Source organism: Ursus arctos, unplaced genomic scaffold, assembly GCF_023065955.2.
Source record: "Ursus arctos isolate Adak ecotype North America unplaced genomic scaffold, UrsArc2.0 scaffold_33, whole genome shotgun sequence".
Classification (NCBI taxonomy): Eukaryota; Metazoa; Chordata; class Mammalia; order Carnivora; family Ursidae; genus Ursus; species Ursus arctos.
In genome coordinates, this window is record NW_026623019.1 from 1,121,131 (window position 1) to 1,139,883 (window position 18,753).

Genomic DNA, 18,753 nt, shown 5'->3' on the forward strand with positions numbered 1-18,753 from the left:
TGCGTGTTAGCACCTGCAAGTACAAAGGGAGTTGCAGACACCCCTCCTTGCCATCTGTCTCTTCCTGGCTCCTGACAGGGGCCCTCTCAGCACCCTCTGTGGGCCGGCACAAGGACGCCAGCTCTCTCCTTGCGTGGTCCCCTCAGAAGCAGCTCTCTCCTCTGGTGATCTTATTCTGCCGTGAGTTCTTTGGACAATGGCAGATTTACTGCCCCTTCCCCTTTGCTCCTTACTCCCCACTTGGTGGAGTGAGCCTTGCAGAGGTTGCTTTGCGCTTGCCACAAGGGCCCCTGGCTCCTGCTGGCTGGGCCTCCACTCTCTCCTCACAGCTTCCCCAGCACAGTCACGGGCCCCACGGACCTGCACACGGGCCAGAGCAGGTCTGTACCAGGCGCTTCACCCTGTGCAGTATGCTGGACTCTGCAGGTGACATCGTGGGCACTCCAGGAGGGAGAACCTGGGGGCTGGGTGGAAATCACCCAGGCAGAGCGCTAGGCGGTTCAGGACAGTGCCTGGGATGGCCTCGGCCCACTGTGCCCAGCAGGCACCAGCAGCTCATGAAGAAAACCGCTGGTGGCACCCAGCAGACCTACCCAGGCCTCATCACAATGCGTCCACTCCTGGCGTTTGTACAGATCCATCTCTTCAGACCTGCCTGGCCCAGGTGTGGGTTATGTAAGTGTCACCTGGGGCTGGTTTTCCCAGAGCAGCCCGTTTGCCCTGTTCTGGTGTTTTATTAACAGCACCCTTTTGGATGGTAAATTAGATAGTCACTGGGCTGAGGGGCTTTTGTCTACAAACTCACTGCTTCCAACCATCACAGGGCCATCCTAGAGATGGTCAACAAGAAGGGCACTCTCTACGTAACAGGAAAACGCAGAAGGTTTCCAAAGTCCCCATGGGTCACTGTTCATTTCAGTGGGTTCTGGATCAGATCAGTTTGGTCCAGGTCTCCCAAGGTCCCGCTCTTAGAACTCTCTAGGCATTCAGCAGATGGCGTCCTGTGTTATAAAAGCACACATCCAACCGCAAACTAGTACCTCCCTTCTGACTTCTCCCACCCGCCAGACTGTTACTGTCGGTCATCTGCTCTGGCACATGAGCTCCTCAGCAGTGGGACGTGTCTGCCTGGTTCATGGCCATAAGACCTGTGCTCGTTGCGCGCTGACACACGGACAGCCTGGATGGAAACGGCAAACTCCTCGACACACACAACCCACCAAAGCAGAATTATGAAGAAACAGGACGTCTCACAGACCTGCAGCTATTACAGAGACTGAATCAGTAACCAAAAGCCTCCCAACAAAGAAAAGCTTCACTGGTGTATTCTACCATGGATTTAGAGAAAAAGTAATACCAATCCTTGAATTCTTCCCAAATGTTGAGGAGGAGGGATCAGTTCCTAACATTTCCTCCGAAGCCAGCATTGCCTTGATACCAAAGCCAGACAAAGACTCTACAAGAAAAGAGAACTACGAAAACAACCGTCATAAACCTTGATGCAAAATTCTCAGCAAAATACTGGGAGACTGCATAGTCCCGCAAGTTAGGAAGATGGTACCCCACGGCCAAGTGGGATTAGCTCCTGGAATGCAAGGATGGTTCAGCCTCAAACTCAATCCAGGGGAGATACCACACGAACAGAACGAAGCGGGGAAAGCCCACAGGATCATCTCAACCGTGGCAGAGAAAGCACTCCATAAAATTCAACACACCTTCATGATAAAAATACTCAACAAACAAAGAATAGAAAAACTTTTTCAGCATAGTAAGGCCACATATAAAAAGTCCAAAGCAAACATCATACTCAATGATGAAAAAGTTAAAAAAAAAAAAAAAAGCATTTCCCCTAAGATCAGAAATGAGAAAGATGCCACTTTTACCACTTCTATTCAGCATAGTATTGGGAGTTCTAGCTAGAGCAATTGGGCATGCATGAAAACAAACAAACAGCATCTAAATTGGACAGAAAGAAGTAAAATTATCTCTGTTTATCAGTGGCACGCTTTTATGTAAACTCATCAACTCAGGGACTTGTAAGATTCCACAAAATACTGTTAGAAGTAATAAATTCAGGGGCGCCTGGGTGGCGCAGTCGTTAAGCGTCTGCCTTCGGATCAGGGCGTGATCCCGGCGTTGTGGGATCGAGCCCCACATCAGGCTCCTCTGCTATGAGCCTGCTTCTTCCTCTCCCGCTCCCCTGCTTGTGTTCCCTCTCTCACTGGCTGCCTCTATCCTGTCGAATAAATAAATAAATAAATAAATCTTTTAAAAAAAAAAAGAATAATAAATTCAGCAAAGTTGCAGAATACTAAATCAACATGCAAAAATCAGTTTTGTTCCCACACACTAAGAAAAAACAATCCCAAAAGGAAATTAGGAACACAATTCCATTTACAACAACATAAAAATAAATACTTAGAAATACACTTCAGCGAGGGGACAAAAGACTTGTGAGCTGAAAATTATAAAACATCAGTGAAAGCAATAAGACACAAATAAATGGAAACACCTCCCATGTTCATGAATCAGAATATTAACATTGCTAAGATGGCACTACTACCCAAAATGACCTACACATTCAATGCAATCCCTGCCAAAATTATCATAGCCCTTTTTGCAGAAATGGAGAAGCCAATCATCAAATTCATGTAGAGTTGTAAGGGGCCTAGAAGAACTGAAATGATCCTGAAAAAAGTGCAAAGTTGGAGGGCTCACACTCCCTGATTTTAACACTTACTACAAAGCCACAGAAATCAACACAGTGTGGCATAAGCCTAGACATGCAGACCAATGAAAGACACTAAAAAGCCCGGAAATAAACCCTTGCCCACATGGTCAAATGATTTTGACAAGGGTGCCGTGACCATTTAATGGGGAAAGAACGGTGTTTTCAACACATGGCGTTGGGAAAATTGCATCTCTACATGTGAAAGCAGGACACTGACCCCTACTAACACCAAATACAAAAATTAACTAAAAATGGATCAAAAGCCTAAACCTAAAACATAGGATGAAAACTTCATGACACTGGATTTGGTAATGGTTTCTTGGATATGACATCAAAATGCACAGGCAACCAAAGAAGAAAAAAGAGTTGAACTGGATTTCCTCAAAATTCAAAAAGTTTGTGCGTCAAAGGACACAATTGGTCAACAAAGTGCAACGACAACTGACAGAACGTGAGAAAACATTTGCAAATCATTTATCTGGTAAGAGATCAATATCCAGAATATATAAAGAACACCTATAAGTCAACAACAACAACAAAAAAACCAGCCCAAATCAAAAATGAGGAAAGGACTCAAATGGACATTTCTCCAAAGAAAATATATAGATGGCCGATAAGCACATGAGAAGATGCCCGACATCATTCATTACTCATTAGGGAAATGCAAACCAAACCCACGATGATGACGGAGTTTCAATGGAAACAAATTTTTGCCTTCAAAAACTAGCATTATATTGAACTGTATGTTGAGGAAATCAAAATAAAAACCTTTACTTCAAAAACAACAACAACCACCCACAGTGCGATACCACTTTCCCCTCATTAGGACAGCGACAACGAACACACACATATCCAACCGGAAAACAACAAGTGTTGGCGAGGATATGGTAAAATTGGAACCCTTACGCACTGCTGGTGGGAATGCAAACTGGTGCAGCCACTCTGGAAAACAGTGTGGAGGTTTCTCAAAACGTTAGAAATAGAGCTACCCTATGATTCACCGATCCCACTTGTGGGTTTACACACAAAAGTAAAAGCAGGGACACGGACAGATATTTGCACACCCACATTCCTAGCAGCATTACTCACAACAGCCAAGAGGTGGGAACAACTCAAGAGTCTTTCAACAATGAATGGACAAATCAAATGTGGGTGATACATAGGATGGAATAGTGTTCAGTCTTAAACAGGAAAGGAATCCTGACACTTGCTACAACATGGGTGAACCTGGAGGACACCGTGACATGTGAAGTAAGCCAGTCACATCGCAAGGCCACTGCCCTGCTTCCTGGGTCCTTGAGTCTGGCCCTGTGCACTTCCCCTCTCTGCATGGCCTCTGAGCCCAGGTCACTTCAGGGGGCCCTTGGTCCCCACCCACCCCTCCCACCAGCCCGTCTCCCCAGGGCACTGTGGGGCATGTGTCACCGTCCACCTTACAGCAAGACGAGCTACAACAGGGCACGCAGCAGGTGCTCAATGCACATCTAAGTAGAAGAGGAGAGGGAGGAGGACTCAGAGAAAAGGTGGGCTTTCTGGAGGCTGACAACAGGGACAGTTTGGGACCCATATGGATGCTTACTTTAGTCTGTAGTCGGCCCGCAGCCCCGAAGGAGCTTCGAGTAAGAGGAAAGCATCTCTGTGGACACTTCCAAATGCGGTGGACAGGTGCAGACGGGGAGGGCAGGGTGGCCAGAACGGCCTCAGGCCCCGGGGAAATCCGGGCTCCTGGCCTGCCCCTCCCTCCCGGGCTGACTCCTCCAGGAGGGACCGAGCTGCTTCCAGCCTCAGAGCTCTGGAGAATGGCACCCATCTGTGTACCTGTCTGTGGAGCGGGGGTGGGGGGGGGCGCTGGGGGCGGCCCAGGGCTGATGCTGAGTGCTTCGCAGGCAGTGGGGGGAGCGCTGCTGGAGCCCTTGCGGAATTAAGCAAGCCCCTGGTGAGCCTTTGATAAATGCTGGTGACGCGTCCTTGTTTGTAAACAAGGAGATGGAAGTGTGGGAGGAGGGCTGCCCGGTCCAGAAGGCCTCCCCTGTGCCACAGGGGCCTTGCCGGACCACGAAGGGGTAGAGGTGGACACTGCTGGTGTGAGTACCACAGCACTGCTGCAGGGGACGGTCACTGAGCGGTGCCCAGGCCAGCGCCCTGGGCCTCCCTGCAGACTCAGCACAGCTCCTCTGCACTAACTCGCGCCAGGGTGTTAATGGTGGACAGTGCTTCCCAGAGCCGTGGGCACCAGTTCCGGGGAGGACTCCGGAGGGGAGGGTGACAGCTGCAGTTCAGGTAGGAAGGCGCCGAGGTGCTGCACATGCTGGCCAGCACAGCGGGGGGGGATGGGAGCTTATCCCTCCCTCTGTCGCCCAGAGCCTTTTCACTCCTCGTGCTGGTGCCTCCCAGCTAAGGCCCTGCCACGGGCACTGCCAGGCTGTGGTCCAGGGGTCATCTGCTGGGGGACGGTTTTGGCTCAAGAGGAGGGAGCACCTCCGCTGAGCTGCCTGCAATGGGACAGGTGGCCCTGAGAGGCTTCAGGCCTCAGGTGAGCACCTGCCTGTCAGGGCTGCCGCTGTGGGTGGCCTGGAGCAGGCTTTCCGTCCAGGCTGGAACGGTGCTTGGGCGGCAGCATCCCCAGGAAGAGGGGGCAGAGCGCTGCAACACATGCAGGCTTCCTACTGCACATCAGGAGCCGCTGTGCTCAGGCACCCTCAGAGGAGCACGGATGCGGCTGGGAGGAAGGAGCCCTCAGAGCCCGCCCCCCACCACTGACCCTGACCCTGACCACAAGCTGAGGCTGCAGGGTCCAGAGCAAGGCAACAGCACCTCTCGCCCACCCCTCTAGCCCCTGCTGTCCTATAGCCACAATCTTGACGTGAACAGGAGACCTGGGGGCTCTGACCGGGGATGGGGGCGGGGCTCTAATTCCACATAATCACTCCTTATAGAGCTGACCTGTGCCAGTGCGCTCCTGGCGCCCCTCTGGGGGCTGAGCATCAGGACAGTCAAGGATCCTGTGTGGGAGGGCCGGCTGTACCCAGCCGGAAAAGGGGCAGGGAGGAAAAGCAGAAAGCCCCGATTGCCCCCTGTCCCTCTGCTGGGTAGGAAGAGAGCTGGAGCCAAGTAGCTGTTCCTTGGCCGTCTGAACGGGAAGGACATACTGAGGGTCTCGCCCCACATCCAGGGGTCTCCAGGGCCTGTCTACCCCTGTGCCCTCAGCCCACCTTCTTTCCTAGTGGCTCCCCCACCTTCCCTGCACCCCCCCCCCCAATTCCCCAGCCCACCTTGCCCTGGCTTGGTTCCTCATCCATCCTCCCCCACAGGGGGTCTCCTTGGCCCACTTACTCCTGGCAGGGGTCCTGGTCGCCTTCTCCCCTGTGGGTCCCCCAGCCCACCTTCTCCCCCAAGGAATCCCCCTGCCCACCTTCTCCCTGGAAAGTCCCCCAGACCACCTTCTTCTCCTCCAGAGGGGTGTCCGGCCCATCTTCTCCCCCAGGGGGGTCGCCGTGCCCTCCTCCCCGGGCCCACATTCCCAGAGAGGGGTCCTCCAGCCCACCTTCTCCCTCACAGGTGTCCCCCGGCCCTCCTTCTCCCCGAGAGGGGTCCCCCGGTCCTCCTCCCCCACAGGTGTCCCCCGGCCCTCCTTCTCCCCCAGTGGGGTCCCCCGGCCCTCCTCCTCCCCTGCCCACCTTCTCCCAGGCAGGCCCCCCGGCCCACCTTCTCCTCCAGAGGGGTCCCCCGGCCCACCTTCTCCCCCGCAGGTCCCCCGGCCCGCCTTCTCCCCGCGGTCCCCGGCCCGCCTTCTCCCCGCGGTCCCCGGCCCGCCTTCCCTCGGCGGGAGCGGCGGCCCAGGCCGGCGGGCGGAGGCGGCGCCACCCGGGGCGCTGACGTAGAGGCCGCTCGGCGGCCGGGGGTCCCTTCGGTGGGGCCGCGGCTCCCCGCCCGCCGCCCCCGCGCGTCCATTCCCTTTTGTGTCCCGCGCGCGGCCCGGCCCCGCGCACACTCGCGCCCTGCGCCCCGGGGCCGGCGGGCGGCTCCCGGCGCGGCCCTGCTCCGCGCGCCCCGCTTTGTGTGGACGCGCCGGCCGGGTGCGCGCGGGCTGTCGTGCGCCCCCGGCCCCGTCCCGGCCCCGGCCCGGCGCGGCCCCCCGCCCGGCCCGCCCGGCCCGCCCGGCCCGACCCGGAGCGCAGCGCGGGCCGAGGGCGGGCGGGCGGCGCGCGAACATGGCGACGGTGCCCGTGTACTGCGTGTGCCGGCTCCCCTACGACGTTACCCGCTTCATGATCGAGTGCGACGCCTGCAAGGACTGGTTCCACGGCAGGTGAGCGCGCGGCCCGCCGGCCCCGGCCCCGGCCCCGGCCGTCCCCCGGCCGCCCCGCGGCTCCCTCCCCCCCCAGCCCTGCCCCGGCCCCGGCCCCGGTGCGCGCCCGCCGCAGGCCCCCGCCGCCGCCGCCGCCGCCGCCGCCGCCCGCCGCCCGCCGGCCGCGCGCCCTTTTGTGCCCGGGGCGGGGGCCGGGGCCGGGGCGGGCGCCCCTCGCGCGGCGCACAAAGCGGGCCCGGGGGCCGCGCCGGGAAGTTGGGGCGCCGCGGGCCGGGCGGCTGACAGCGGGGGCCGCGGGGAGGCCGGCTCCAGGCCCAGGCCCGGCCCGCCGCCTCCCCCGCGAAGTTGCAGGAACTTTCCCCGCGCGGGCCCCGGAGAGGCGCGAGCGGCGGCCCGGACGCCGGCGGGCCCGGCCAGGGGGGCGGCCGGCGCGCCCACCCTCCGTCGCGGCCCCCGAGCCCCGGGACGCGGGCCGGGCCGGGTGGGGTGGGGGGACCCCGGCCGGTTACCCCCCGCACCCCGCCTCCCCCCTCCGCCCCGCGGGGGTGGGTGACAGAACGGCGTCGGTGGGGGTGGGGGTGTCGTGGCTCCGCCGCCTCCTCCCCGGCCGGCATGGTGCCCCATTCCCCCCTTCTCTGCCCCAGACGGGGACGCCCCGGGTTTGACTTGACCTTATGCGCTCTGGGGGCCGTGGGGTGGGGGGAGGTAGAGCTGGGCTTTGGCCCGTGGCTGTGACCTGGCCCTGTGCCTAGTTTTCAAAGCGAGGCCCCTTCCCACCCAGAAGTAAATGGGGAGGAGGAAGAGGAGGTGCCCGCGGTGCCCAAACTGCTCCAACAGGTTCTCACGTGTTTGGGCCTGGGCAGGACGGGGGCCAGGGGCTGGCAGGGGGCTGGCCGGGCTGTGTGCCCTCCGTGGCTGCCGCCTCGGACCCAGCGCCAGCAGGGCTGGGGGGCGTGGGGCAGTGTGTGCTGGTGGGTGGTCCTGGAGTCCCCAGAGGAGAACGTCCCACTCATTTGAAGGGTGGATGGGCCGTGGCCCTGCCAGTTCCCATGTTGGGGACCCAGGCAGCCAGCTGTGACAGGAACTGCTCAGCTGGGTCAGCGCCAGGCGGGGGTCCCAGCTCAGTGCCTGTGACAGGGACCCCGTGAGGAGGGGGTGGGACTGCTCCGGGCAGGGACTGAAATCCCCTGGGCCTGCCGGCTGCCTTCCTGCCAGTGGATGCCCAGGGCTGCAGAGCCCCTGGCACGCCTGAACACGGGCTCCCCAGAACAGTGCTCATTCACACCCACCAGCTGGCACCTCCTCGAAGTTCATGGCCGGACCAAGGGGGAGAGCTGCCATCTGATCCTTCAGGGCTGTGCAGTTCCAGAGATGCTGGGAAGCTGTCCCTGAGCACCCTGCCTGGGGGCGTCCTCCCCCACTCCCCCACCCCACCCGGGGCCTGCTGAGCAACCTGGGTGCCCAGGTTCGGGGAAGGCCTGGGAGGACCTTGGGCTGCCCAGGGGCCCCCTCCACTGGGTTGGGAAGGCAGGTGAGGTCTGAGCTAGACTTTGAGATTGGGCGTGGGGGGGAACCCAGCAGTGAAGGGCAGGCAGGGGAGAAGGGCTGAGGGCTGGCGTGCCTGGTGGGTGGCATTTGCTGGATTGGCCAGGACAGAGTTGGGAAGAGGTACGAATAGTCCTTATTTCTCACTTCTCAGTGGGGGTCTTTGATTTGATCCAAGGTAGGCACAGGTCATTTCATCAGGACAGATTCATTTCCATCCACGTGGGGTGGCCCTGGGGTCTGCAAAGGGCTGTGCTTTTCCCCCTCCTGTGGGCACATTTTTGTGCATCTAATCAAGGGCCCCTTGCAGGAGTGAGCCCTGAGGCTGTAGCTTTCCCAGGTGGCTCAGGGCAGGTACGGAGATGGGGCTCGCAGGGTGAGGGGTCGGGCTTGGGCCCTGTGAGGCCCTCACAGCCCTGGGCACCCTCCCTCCCTGCCCCTGCATGGACCCCTCTTCTGTAATGGGAAGGTGTGTAATGTGATGACCCTTGTGCTGCCCCATCTCCAGGTACTTCCGGCTGACCCAGGCTTTCTAGATCCACGTCCCGCCTCTACTTTTGTTTACTTTGTGTTCAACAGCTTGACTATTTTATTGTGTTTTGTTTTATTTTATTTATCGTCTTTTATATTTTAGAGAGAGGGAGGGGGTGGGGGGACTCCTAAGCAGGCTCCATGCCCAGCACAGAGCCCAACACGGGGCTTGAACTCATGACCTGAGCCAAAATCAAGAGTCGGACGCTTAACCGACTAAGCCACCCTGGCGCCTCTCGACTCATTTTTTTAAAGTTTATAAACTTTATAACTTTTTATTTTAGAGAATTTTGGAGTTAAAGAGTTACAGAAATGGTTCGGTGTCCCAATATGCGTCACCTTGCCCCCTTTGAAGTTAGCAGCTCACCAGATCATGCTATAAACATGGAAACTGAGGCAGAAATATGGGGGCAGGGCTGTTAACCAAACCGCAGGCCCCAGCAGGTTCTTTAGCCAGGTTTTCCCTGTGCTGCCCTTTTTCTGTTCCAGGACCCCACGGTGCATTTCAGTCTCCTGAATATTTCTTTTAGAAGGAAACTTCGTATCATTCCCTGAAATAGCACATTAGTGTAACTCGCCATAGACGGTACCTGTAAAAATAAACATAACTGTTAAAATAACAGGCTCGGTCTTGTCCCACCTGTGATCCGTCATGTCTCTCCAGGGCACCTTCTTTTGGGAGGACTGGGAAGGGTCTCTGCGGTTACCCACACTCACAGTGGCCTAGTCTTTGCGGGGAAGACTCCAGCAGTGTCCCCAGGCCAGGGTGTGGTTGGGGCAGTCCCATTCTAGGGGCAGAGCCTGCTCCCAGGGTGCATTTGCCTCTTCAGGAAGCCCCAGGCACCCTGAGCAGCAGTCCTGGCATTCCCCACGGAGGTCTGTCTGCTGAGCTGGGCTGGAAGCATGGTCAGCCAGGAAGGTAGGAGCCCATGTGGCCCTCATCTCCTGGGGCTGGGGCACCTTGTCAGCCCAGCCTGCCTTCACCGGCACCGACTGTGGCATTGCCTGGGGAGCTGGCTTTGACTCGGGGAGGGATGGAGTTTGTGGCCAGCCACCTTCCAAACTGTCTTGTCTGTGTCTGGTAGGCGGTGTGGCACCCATGGGTACCAGGGACCTTCCTCCTGCTGGGTGGGCCAGGCACTGGGTGGCCTGTGTCTTCCACCAGACCCCCTGTGTCCTGCATCCCGGCCTGCAGTGAGGCGTGTGGCTGCCGGAGCCGGTCGCTGTAGGGAATGAGCCAGCGTCTCACCTTGTCACCACCCTGGTGTGAAGAGTCCCTGTTTCTGGTTAATGGGAATGATTCTGTTAAAGTATCAGACATCCCAAAGCTTCCTGGTCCACTTCAGTCGCCTGTTCTGTCAATTCCAAGGGGCTTTGGAGGCATAGTTGGTAAAATTGATTTTAAGTAACTCGGCAGCTGGAGGTGCTGTGTGAGTCCTTCGGCGACAGAAGTTTCACTGACTTCGTGGTAAATGTTTCTGGATGCGTGTTCCGTGTGGGGTGCAGAGGTCCCTGTGCTCACAAGGCAGATCTGTCCCCTCTCGTGGGGTTTCTTCGAGCAGGGTCAGACTTGCACACGAAGAGCTCCGTGCCAGCCTGGGGGGCCCTGTCCCAGTCCTGAGCAAGACCCCTGGGGGCGTGGGGCAAGGAGGCCGCATCAGCGATGGCCTGCGCTACGTTTCGTCCAGGAGGGGGAGCCATGTTGGGTGTCTGAGCCCAGGAGTGGATGGGGAATTTGATAGGGTTCCTCTGGCTGTCGTGGAGACACTGGGGGACGAGGGCGGGGCTGGGAGCCGGTCCCCAGGTGAGCGATGGTGGGCTCGGTGGGGTGGGGCTGGGGTGCATTCTGGCGTGGATCTCTGATTCTGGCTTGTCCGTCTGTCTGGACTCCTCCTCACAGGGGGTGCTCCCCTTCCTAGGACTGGTTGGCGTTTGTGGGCTCTTGCCATGCCCCTCATCCCACCCGGCTATAAGCTTCTTGGGGCAGAGCCGCATCGGGGTCCTCGGCCCCCACAGGTGCCCGCTGACTCTGAGCAGAGCTCCAGGCTGGCGCTGTGGGCCCAGGGAGTATGTGTGTTTGGAGGGAAAGGAGGGCCCACTAAGGCAACGGTTGTAGCTTCCGCAAGCTGGCTGTCAGGTCCTCGAACCAGGGATTCCAGAATATGGGAGGAGATGGAATCGAGGTATGTTTGATGGGTTTGCCGGGAAGATGATTAATCGTCTTTGAACAAGGAATTCTCAGTGTCTGAGTTTAAGAAGCTCTGAGCAGGTGGGGGTGATGTCCTGCCAGCGTCTAGAGGGCAGAGCGGAGGCCCCTGACTCGGTCCTTAGACTTGGAGTCGGGCTCACTGTGATCGTCAGACTGTTTGCTTTTATTGGAAGTAGTAGCTGGAAGCGTGCTTGGTGTGAGCCTCTGCCCCGCAGCTGGCCTTAGTCGGGGTCGCTTGGGCTCCGGCCCGGCTGCAGATGGCCTGAGACTGGGCGAAGCCCCCACCTCGGCACCCTGTCCTCTGGGGCCATCCCCTCGCCTCTGTGCTCGTGGCGCCTGGCCACATGGCAGGGCTTTATCCCAAAAGAATGAGGGGATCGAGGGTAAGTGTCTGCCAGGAAATGGGGGCGCTGGGAGAATCCAGCTCCTAAAATTCCTGGTGTGGGAAGAGCAAAGCCCTCAGTTGGCTTCTAACTGGCCCATGTGGCTGCAGCCCCCCCCCCCCCCCACTTGGGCCGCTCTCTGGCATCAGGCTTCGTTCTCCTCGTTGGTTCTCGCAGTGGCCCAGCTGGTCATGGGGCCGGCCACCTCGTCCTCTCACTCCAAGCAGAGAGGGGGCCTCGGCTCCTCGCGCGGGACAGGTGCACGTGTTCAGCTTGGGTTCCTCTGGCCCAAGGGCCTGAACAAACACTAGCACCGACAACCCCGTTTGCGTCCATGGTTTTGCAGACGGAAGGAAACTCAGGGAGTCACTCACGGCGCCTGGTGGGCAAGCTGGGCTCTTCGTGGCAGCCCCTGAGTCCCAGGTGTGCCTGGCGCCCCACTGGGCCCGCTCACAGCCGCGTCTCTGCCCCTCTCCCCCTCGCTCCTCAGCTCTTTGGCTTGGTGTGGGAGACCCTAACCCTGGTGTACAGTCTGTCCACTTCCCCCCCGTGTGCGCAGTCATCTGAGAAAAAACATGGGATTGCAGCCAGTGACTGGCTTTGAGCGCAGAACATAAGGCCTGAAGGTCCTCGCGGTGTTTGTCTGGGCGAGTGGAGAAACCAGCCTTTTATCTTTTTTTTTTTTTTGTAAATGGGACTAAAATTCACACATTGTGACCCTGAGTATTTTAAAGTGCGTGGCTTATGGTATCTGGTGCGTTCAGAACATTGCGCAGCCATCGCCTCTGTCCGGTTCCCAAACGTTTTCATCACGCCAGAAGAAAACTCCGAACCCTTAAATCAGCAGCACGCCCCCTGCCCCCGCCGCGCCTCCACAGCCCTGGACGGCCGTCCACGTGTCTGCTCTGTCCAGTGGATTTCACTGTTCTGGACGCTTCCTACAAATGGCCCTACAGTATGGAACCTGTGTGCGGCTCCTACCACGGTTCCTCCGTGTCGTGACAGGTGTCTCACGGATGCTGTTACAGCTGAGCAGTACTCCGTCGGGCCGACAGACCGTGTTTGTTTATCGCCTGTTGATGGACGTTGGGGTTTTCCCGCCCATGTCAGCGGTGCTGCCGCGAACACTCACGTACAAATATTTGTTGGGAGACCTCTTTTCATTTCTTGGGGGAATGACTGTGTCCTGTGGTTATTGTGTGTTTCACTGTTGAAGTGACCACAGCTGGTTTCCACAGCGGTGCACCGTCCCGCATTCCCACCGCCGACGTGGGAGCCGCCTGATACTGCTTCATCTTTGCTAACACCTGTTCTTTCCCACTTTTTAAACCACATGCCTCCGGTGTCTGTGAAGTACAGTCCCATTATCGTTTTGATACCCATTTTCCTAATGGCCGATGATGTCGAGTGCGGTTTCATGGGCTCGTCGTCCCTCTGTTTGCCTTCGTGGGAGACACGTCTGTTGAAACACTTGGCCCATATTTAAATTGGGTTATTTGTCTTTTTATGTTGAATTGTGAGAGTGTTTTATATGTTTCGGACACTTATTAGATACATGATTTGCCAGTATTTTCCCCTTCTGGGAGCTGTCTTTTCACTTTGTGGTGGTGTCTGTGGACGCACCAAAGTTTAATCTTGGTGACGTCCAACTTAGGTTTTTTCTCCTGTTGCCTGTGCTCTTGGTGTTGTATCTAAGAATCCAGTGTCAAGTCCAAGGTCATGAAGATTTCTTCTAAGAGTTTTAGAATTTTAGCTCTTCTATTTGGTTTTTGAGTTAATTAATTTTTATATTATTTGAGGTAGGGATCACCGGCATTTGTTTGCAAGTGGACATCCAGTTGTCCCAGTACCTCTTGCTTAAAAGACCATTCTTTTCCTGTTCAAAGTCTCAGTAGCCTTGTTGAAAACCATTTGACCTCATGCACGGGTATTTCTTTCTGGACCCTGTTCCATTCCGTGGTCCGTGTGTCTTTCGTTACACCAGAGCTGTGTTGGTGACAGCAGCTTTTTGGTAGGTTTTGAAAATGGGAGGTGCGAGACCTCCAGCTTTGTTCTTTTTAAAGTACTGTTTCAGCTTTTGAGGACTCCTTGCAATTCTGTAGGAATTTAAGGATTGGCCTCCGTTTCTTGGGAAGGGGCTGTGGGGGTGACGTCTGACCGATATTACGTGTTCTGGTCCCTCAGCGCGGGGTGCCTCTCCATTTACTTAGATTTAGGTCTTGGTTTCTTTCAGCGGCAGTTTGTAAACCCTTCGTCCTGTCGTTAAGCTATTGCTACATGTTTGACTCCTTTGGGTGCAACGGTAAAGGGGGTCATTTCTGTAACTTACTTTTTGGATCATTCATTTCTGGTACTTTTACTCCTTTTTAAAGAAATCACCTTGTAGCGACCGAATGTTCAGAGCGAGGCATGTGCAGGGCATAGGGGTCATGGCTGTGCTGGGGCACGCACACCCATGGACGTTTTGTGCCCGTGTGTCCACACACATGGGGTGGGGAGTGCTGTCCTTTATATCGTGTTTGTTCGGCCTCACCCCTGTCACATCCTGGCATTTTCCGTACACTTGTGTGGGAGGGCCCCATGCAGGTCTCCACCTCCTTTAGCCTCCCCTTTGAGGAAGCCGCGGTGGGGTGGGTCGAGGCCCGCTGCTGGGTCCACGCTGCACGCGGCCTTGCTGACCTTCCCAGTGCCCCGAGAGTGGCGGTGATGGGCAGTGCTGATTGGGAGCGGAGCCAACTGAGGTGTGAGAGATCAGCTCACTGAGGCTGACGCCACATGGGCTGGACAGCAGCGTTGTGCCCCCAGAGACAGGGTGCTGCGCAGGACCCCAGAAGGTGGGCAGGCCTCAGGGACATGAGCCTGCAGCATGGCTCAGCACTGCTCCCTGGGCTGAGTGGGGCACAGGACAGTGATTGAGCCCCTGTGACAGTAGCCTGGGCTGTTGACTGAACCCTGAGTTTATGCTGGGCTGTCCAGCATCCCCAGGAAGCTTTGGCCATGGTCTCTGGCTGTGTGCACTGGGACTGGGTCTTCCAAGTGGGGTACCGTTTTCTGCTTCCCACGGAGACACAAGGTGGCCCTCATTCCTTCTTGTGCCTAACATAGCATGGGCAAGTGTGAGCATTGCGAAGGTGCCTGGGTTCCCTGGGGCCAGTCTGCAGCTCGGATCCCCCACCCCGCTCTGGCCGGCAGTCCAGACCAGAGGGCACCTCGCCTGGTGACGTGAACGCTGATACTTGGAGCTCTTCTTGTCACTTGCCTGCTTTGGCCCTCTTTTTGCTTCCCCTTGGACACCCCGTTGAGGCATAGTGTGGGTTTGGATCTCAGGAAGCTGGGCTGAGCCGGAGGGCCTCGAGAAAGTGCTTCCAGGGAATGGTAGCACACCCCTGGCAGACTCAGGGCCCTTTGTGTCCAGGCCCCACTCACCGTCTTCCTGGGCTGACCTGCCAGCAGCTGGAGTGAGGACATGGATTCGGGGGTTCAGGTCCCATGTCCCTGCAGGAGTGACTGAGGCCAGGGGTCCTGCAGTGTGACACTTGGCATCCTGGAAAGATCCAGAAACTGTAGCCTGATGTAGTCTGCCTCCTGGATGAACAGGGCTGGGGAGGACGCGGGGAGGCTTCCTGAGAGCTCCCAGACCTTTGGGGAGGGGGCAACACGGGGCCGCTTTGGAGCCTCATGTCAGAGTCTGGAAGCTCCAGGGCTGGTTGCCATTGGTGTTTGGAGTCTCTTTCCCGACCGTCTGGCACCCTGCGCCGACCTGCGCAGCTGTTTTGGAGTGAGACTTGTGACAACAGGGACACCCGGGAGGTGAGGGCATTTCCTGCCACTGGTCTGCACCCAGTCCCGGGCACTTCCTGGCTGCGGTCCCTTGTTCTCCCAGCGACTCCCGAGGGCACTGGACCCGGGTCTGCGCAGGGGAATCTGGCTGGGAGAGGTCACCTAGCCCCCTCTCTGACCCAGCCGGTGAAAGCCATGCCGATTTTGTGCTACTGGCAGCGAGGACCCCCCCGGGTCTCGGACACCGGCGGTGATGGGCGTTGGCGTGGCTCCTCGCCTGCCAAGTGAGGCAGCCGTCGGGTCATGAGTGGGCACCTCCGGCTCCAGGCTCTGTTCTAGGCCCTGCAGGCAGTGTTGGGCACCCTCGTGCTGGGGCGGCTGGGCGCTGGTCAGAGGCCACTCAGAGTACCCTGTGTGTGGGGGGGGAGAGGGGTGGGGAGGCGCCCTGGGATGTGAGCCAGGGGTGGGAGTTCCCATTTTGTTCTCCACTCAGTGGGATCAGGACAGGGCGGGATGTTCTCTAGTGTCCATCAAGGGAACCAGATTCCGCCCTAGTGCTGCAGGCTGTGTAGAGACCAGGGGTGGGGGAGCGCTGGTGGGGAGGGAGAGTTGGGGGGAGCCCTGGGGCGAAGGGGGGAGAGATGGCGGGTGAGGTCCTGGGGGAAGATAGGGAGCCTTGGGGGAGGGAGGGGACCCTGGGGGAAGAATGGGGGAGGGGTGGTGACCCTTTGATACCAGTCTGGATGCTCGTGGGACAGGCCCCAGCCTGGCGCCGTGCTCTCCAGCACAGCCCCCACCCCACCACGGCCTGGGACCCCCCCTTGCCTGCCCCCCTCCCCAGCCGTCTGTGCTGCCTGCTTGCAGTGCTGGCATCAGGCGCGTGCGTGTGTGTGTTTTGGGCCCAGGCCTGGGATGTGGAGTGGACGTGTGAGTGACCTGCCCTGGGCTGGGGTGCGTGAGGCATGCCTACGGGCGGTGCCGTATCTTGGCAGCTGGCTGCGGGACTAGGGCTCCGAGGGCCCTTCACCTGGCTCCTGCCTTGAAGGACAGCGGCTTTGTGCCTGACCTTGGCCAGCGGGTGAATGCTGTGTGTCCTCCTCTCTCCCTCCCCAGACTGTAAAACTTCTGGGGGGCCCTGACAGCAGTGCCATCAGTGACTAGCAGGGTTCACTTCCGGGGGCCCCTCTGGCTGGCAGTCTGGGCTGGGGTGCCTGCCCTGCCCACCCCGTGTTCTCCTGCTTCTCCCAGCACGTTCTCCCTCCTCCAGGACCACACGCTCCTCCACACTGGTCATGGGCGTTGGGGGATGGGGTGGGGGCGCCCTGTGGTCCCCGCCTCGAGTGTTGGATGAAGGCTTGGAGCGGGAGGCCAGCAGAGCTGGGGTGGGGTCAGGCTGAGAAAAGACTGAATACTTGAAACTGACCCCAGACAGGACGCATCCGGAGAAGTAGTGTGTGTGTGGGGGCAGGGTTCGCTGGCCAGGGCTCTGAGCACACGGGGCGGGCGCTGCTCCTCGAGCCGAGTGTGGAGCACTCCGGCCTCTGTCCCCATCCCGGGGTGCCTGCCTCTAGGTGTGGGGACACGCTGGGGGCACAGGCGTGTCCCGGGGGTCTGGCGGGAGCCGCTGAACTTCATCAGGTGGGAATCAGAGCTTCTGACTTTTATTTATTTACTGTGATAAAGGAGTAACTGCTTTTATTCATTTAAAAATGGTCGAGGGGATGAATTTGCAGATGCGACACTAGCACATGGTGTTTTAAAACGGAGAGTGTGTCGTGAAAAGCTTGCCCTCCCTGGAAGCAGCCTGGTCCCAGCTTCTTGAGCACATGAGAGGGACTCCTGTTGGGCAGCCCGCCCCGCCACCCCCGCCCCCTCACTCCGCAGGCGCTCTGGCCACCGGCCACGCGGGCTCGTCCTGTCTGCTGGCCTCCCGGTTGACGTTCAGCTTGCGTCTCACCTTGAGCTCCCCCAGCTTTGCTCAGGGCATGTCCTGGGGTCTATGGTCATCTGCCCATGTGCAACCGTGCCTGTCGGACAAGTTCCATGGCGGAAGGGCGCCGGTCGAAGCGTACAGACGACATTGCAGGTTGTAAAACAGGCAGGTGGACGGTGCAGACTCCCGCACTCAGTGGCCCCCGTTTCCTGAGCCTTTTTGTCATGGTCAGTTCAGTCTGGAAGGCGGTGCGCCTCGCTCTGGTGTGGAGGGTGTGCTTGTCGTGTCTGCGCCGAGCGTCTTCCCCCACCGTCCCATCCGGCTGCAGCTGCCGGTTCTGGAGTCGTTCCTGCCTGCGACAGTGGGGTTTCCTAAGTGGCCCCGTGCTTTCCGATGAAGCCAGAGAAAGCAGGACCTGAGAAGTGAAATGAGAGGCAGCCTTCCCCAGATGGACACGGCGTTCCCGTCCCTCCCACCTCCTGCTCCACGGCCAGAGACCCCCAGACCTCCAGGGCTGGCAGGGGTTGAAAGCTTGACTGTTTACTAAATATCCCTTCTTCCTTCCTTTTGAGGCCTGTTGTGAGGTGAGGCCTTATTTGCTTTTTTTTTTTTTCCTTGTAAACGTTTTAATTTAGATTTGTTTTAGGTTTACAGAAAAATTGCAGACATGGTAGTTTGTGCGTACCCGGCTCAGTTTCCCTGTCAGCACCACGTGTCACCACCACGCCCTGGTCATAGCTCCCTCAGCAGCCACTCCCTGTCCCCGTCCTCCCCACCTGCCCACCGTCCAGCCTCCTCCACGTCCTGGTGCCAGGCTGGCTTCTCACACCCACCCCTCTGCGTCGTGATCCTGACACTGAAGACCCTTTGTGGTTTGTGCACCATCGAGGAGCTGTGCCTCTGACCCTTGTGTGCTCCCCCACAAACCTTCACACGCTCCAGCTGTGCCCTCGCCCCGACGTGGGCGGCCTGATGGTGGCGAGTCCTGGAGCACGGATGAGGGTGCGCTGCACTTGGCCCTGATTACACCGGCTACCACGTAGGGTCGTGATGCTTCCCTTCAAGGATTCTTCCAGATCCCAAACTTGTGTTGTTTATTAGATTTCAATCTGCTGTTCGGAAAAGAAGGATGTAATTAGACTGGTCTTTGGAACATCCTCGGAAGAGCCGACAAGAGCGTGGCCTGGGCCCCAGCCTGCGCCCGAGGCGGGTGGCGCTGCCCCAGAGTAGGGTGTGTGAGCCGCCCGGGGAGCGCCAGCCCCAAGGCCCCTCGCTCCTACGGGAGGGGGAGGCTGCACAGCCGTCTGCCCCTCTCTCAGCCGGCGCTGTTTC

The 18,753-nt window shown here is 58.3% G+C and overlaps 1 protein-coding gene across 1 annotated transcript in view; it reads left to right on the plus strand.

Annotated features, from left to right (window-relative positions):
- The first annotated feature begins 6,893 nt into the window (after positions 1 to 6,893).
- Positions 6,894 to 18,753, plus strand: part of PHF2 (PHD finger protein 2) — a 69,927-nt gene continuing 58,067 nt past the window's right edge. The window contains 1 exon segment of the mRNA XM_048218362.2: positions 6,894 to 7,040. Coding sequence (XP_048074319.2) covers positions 6,943 to 7,040 — 98 coding nt within the window. The 5' untranslated portion in view covers positions 6,894 to 6,942.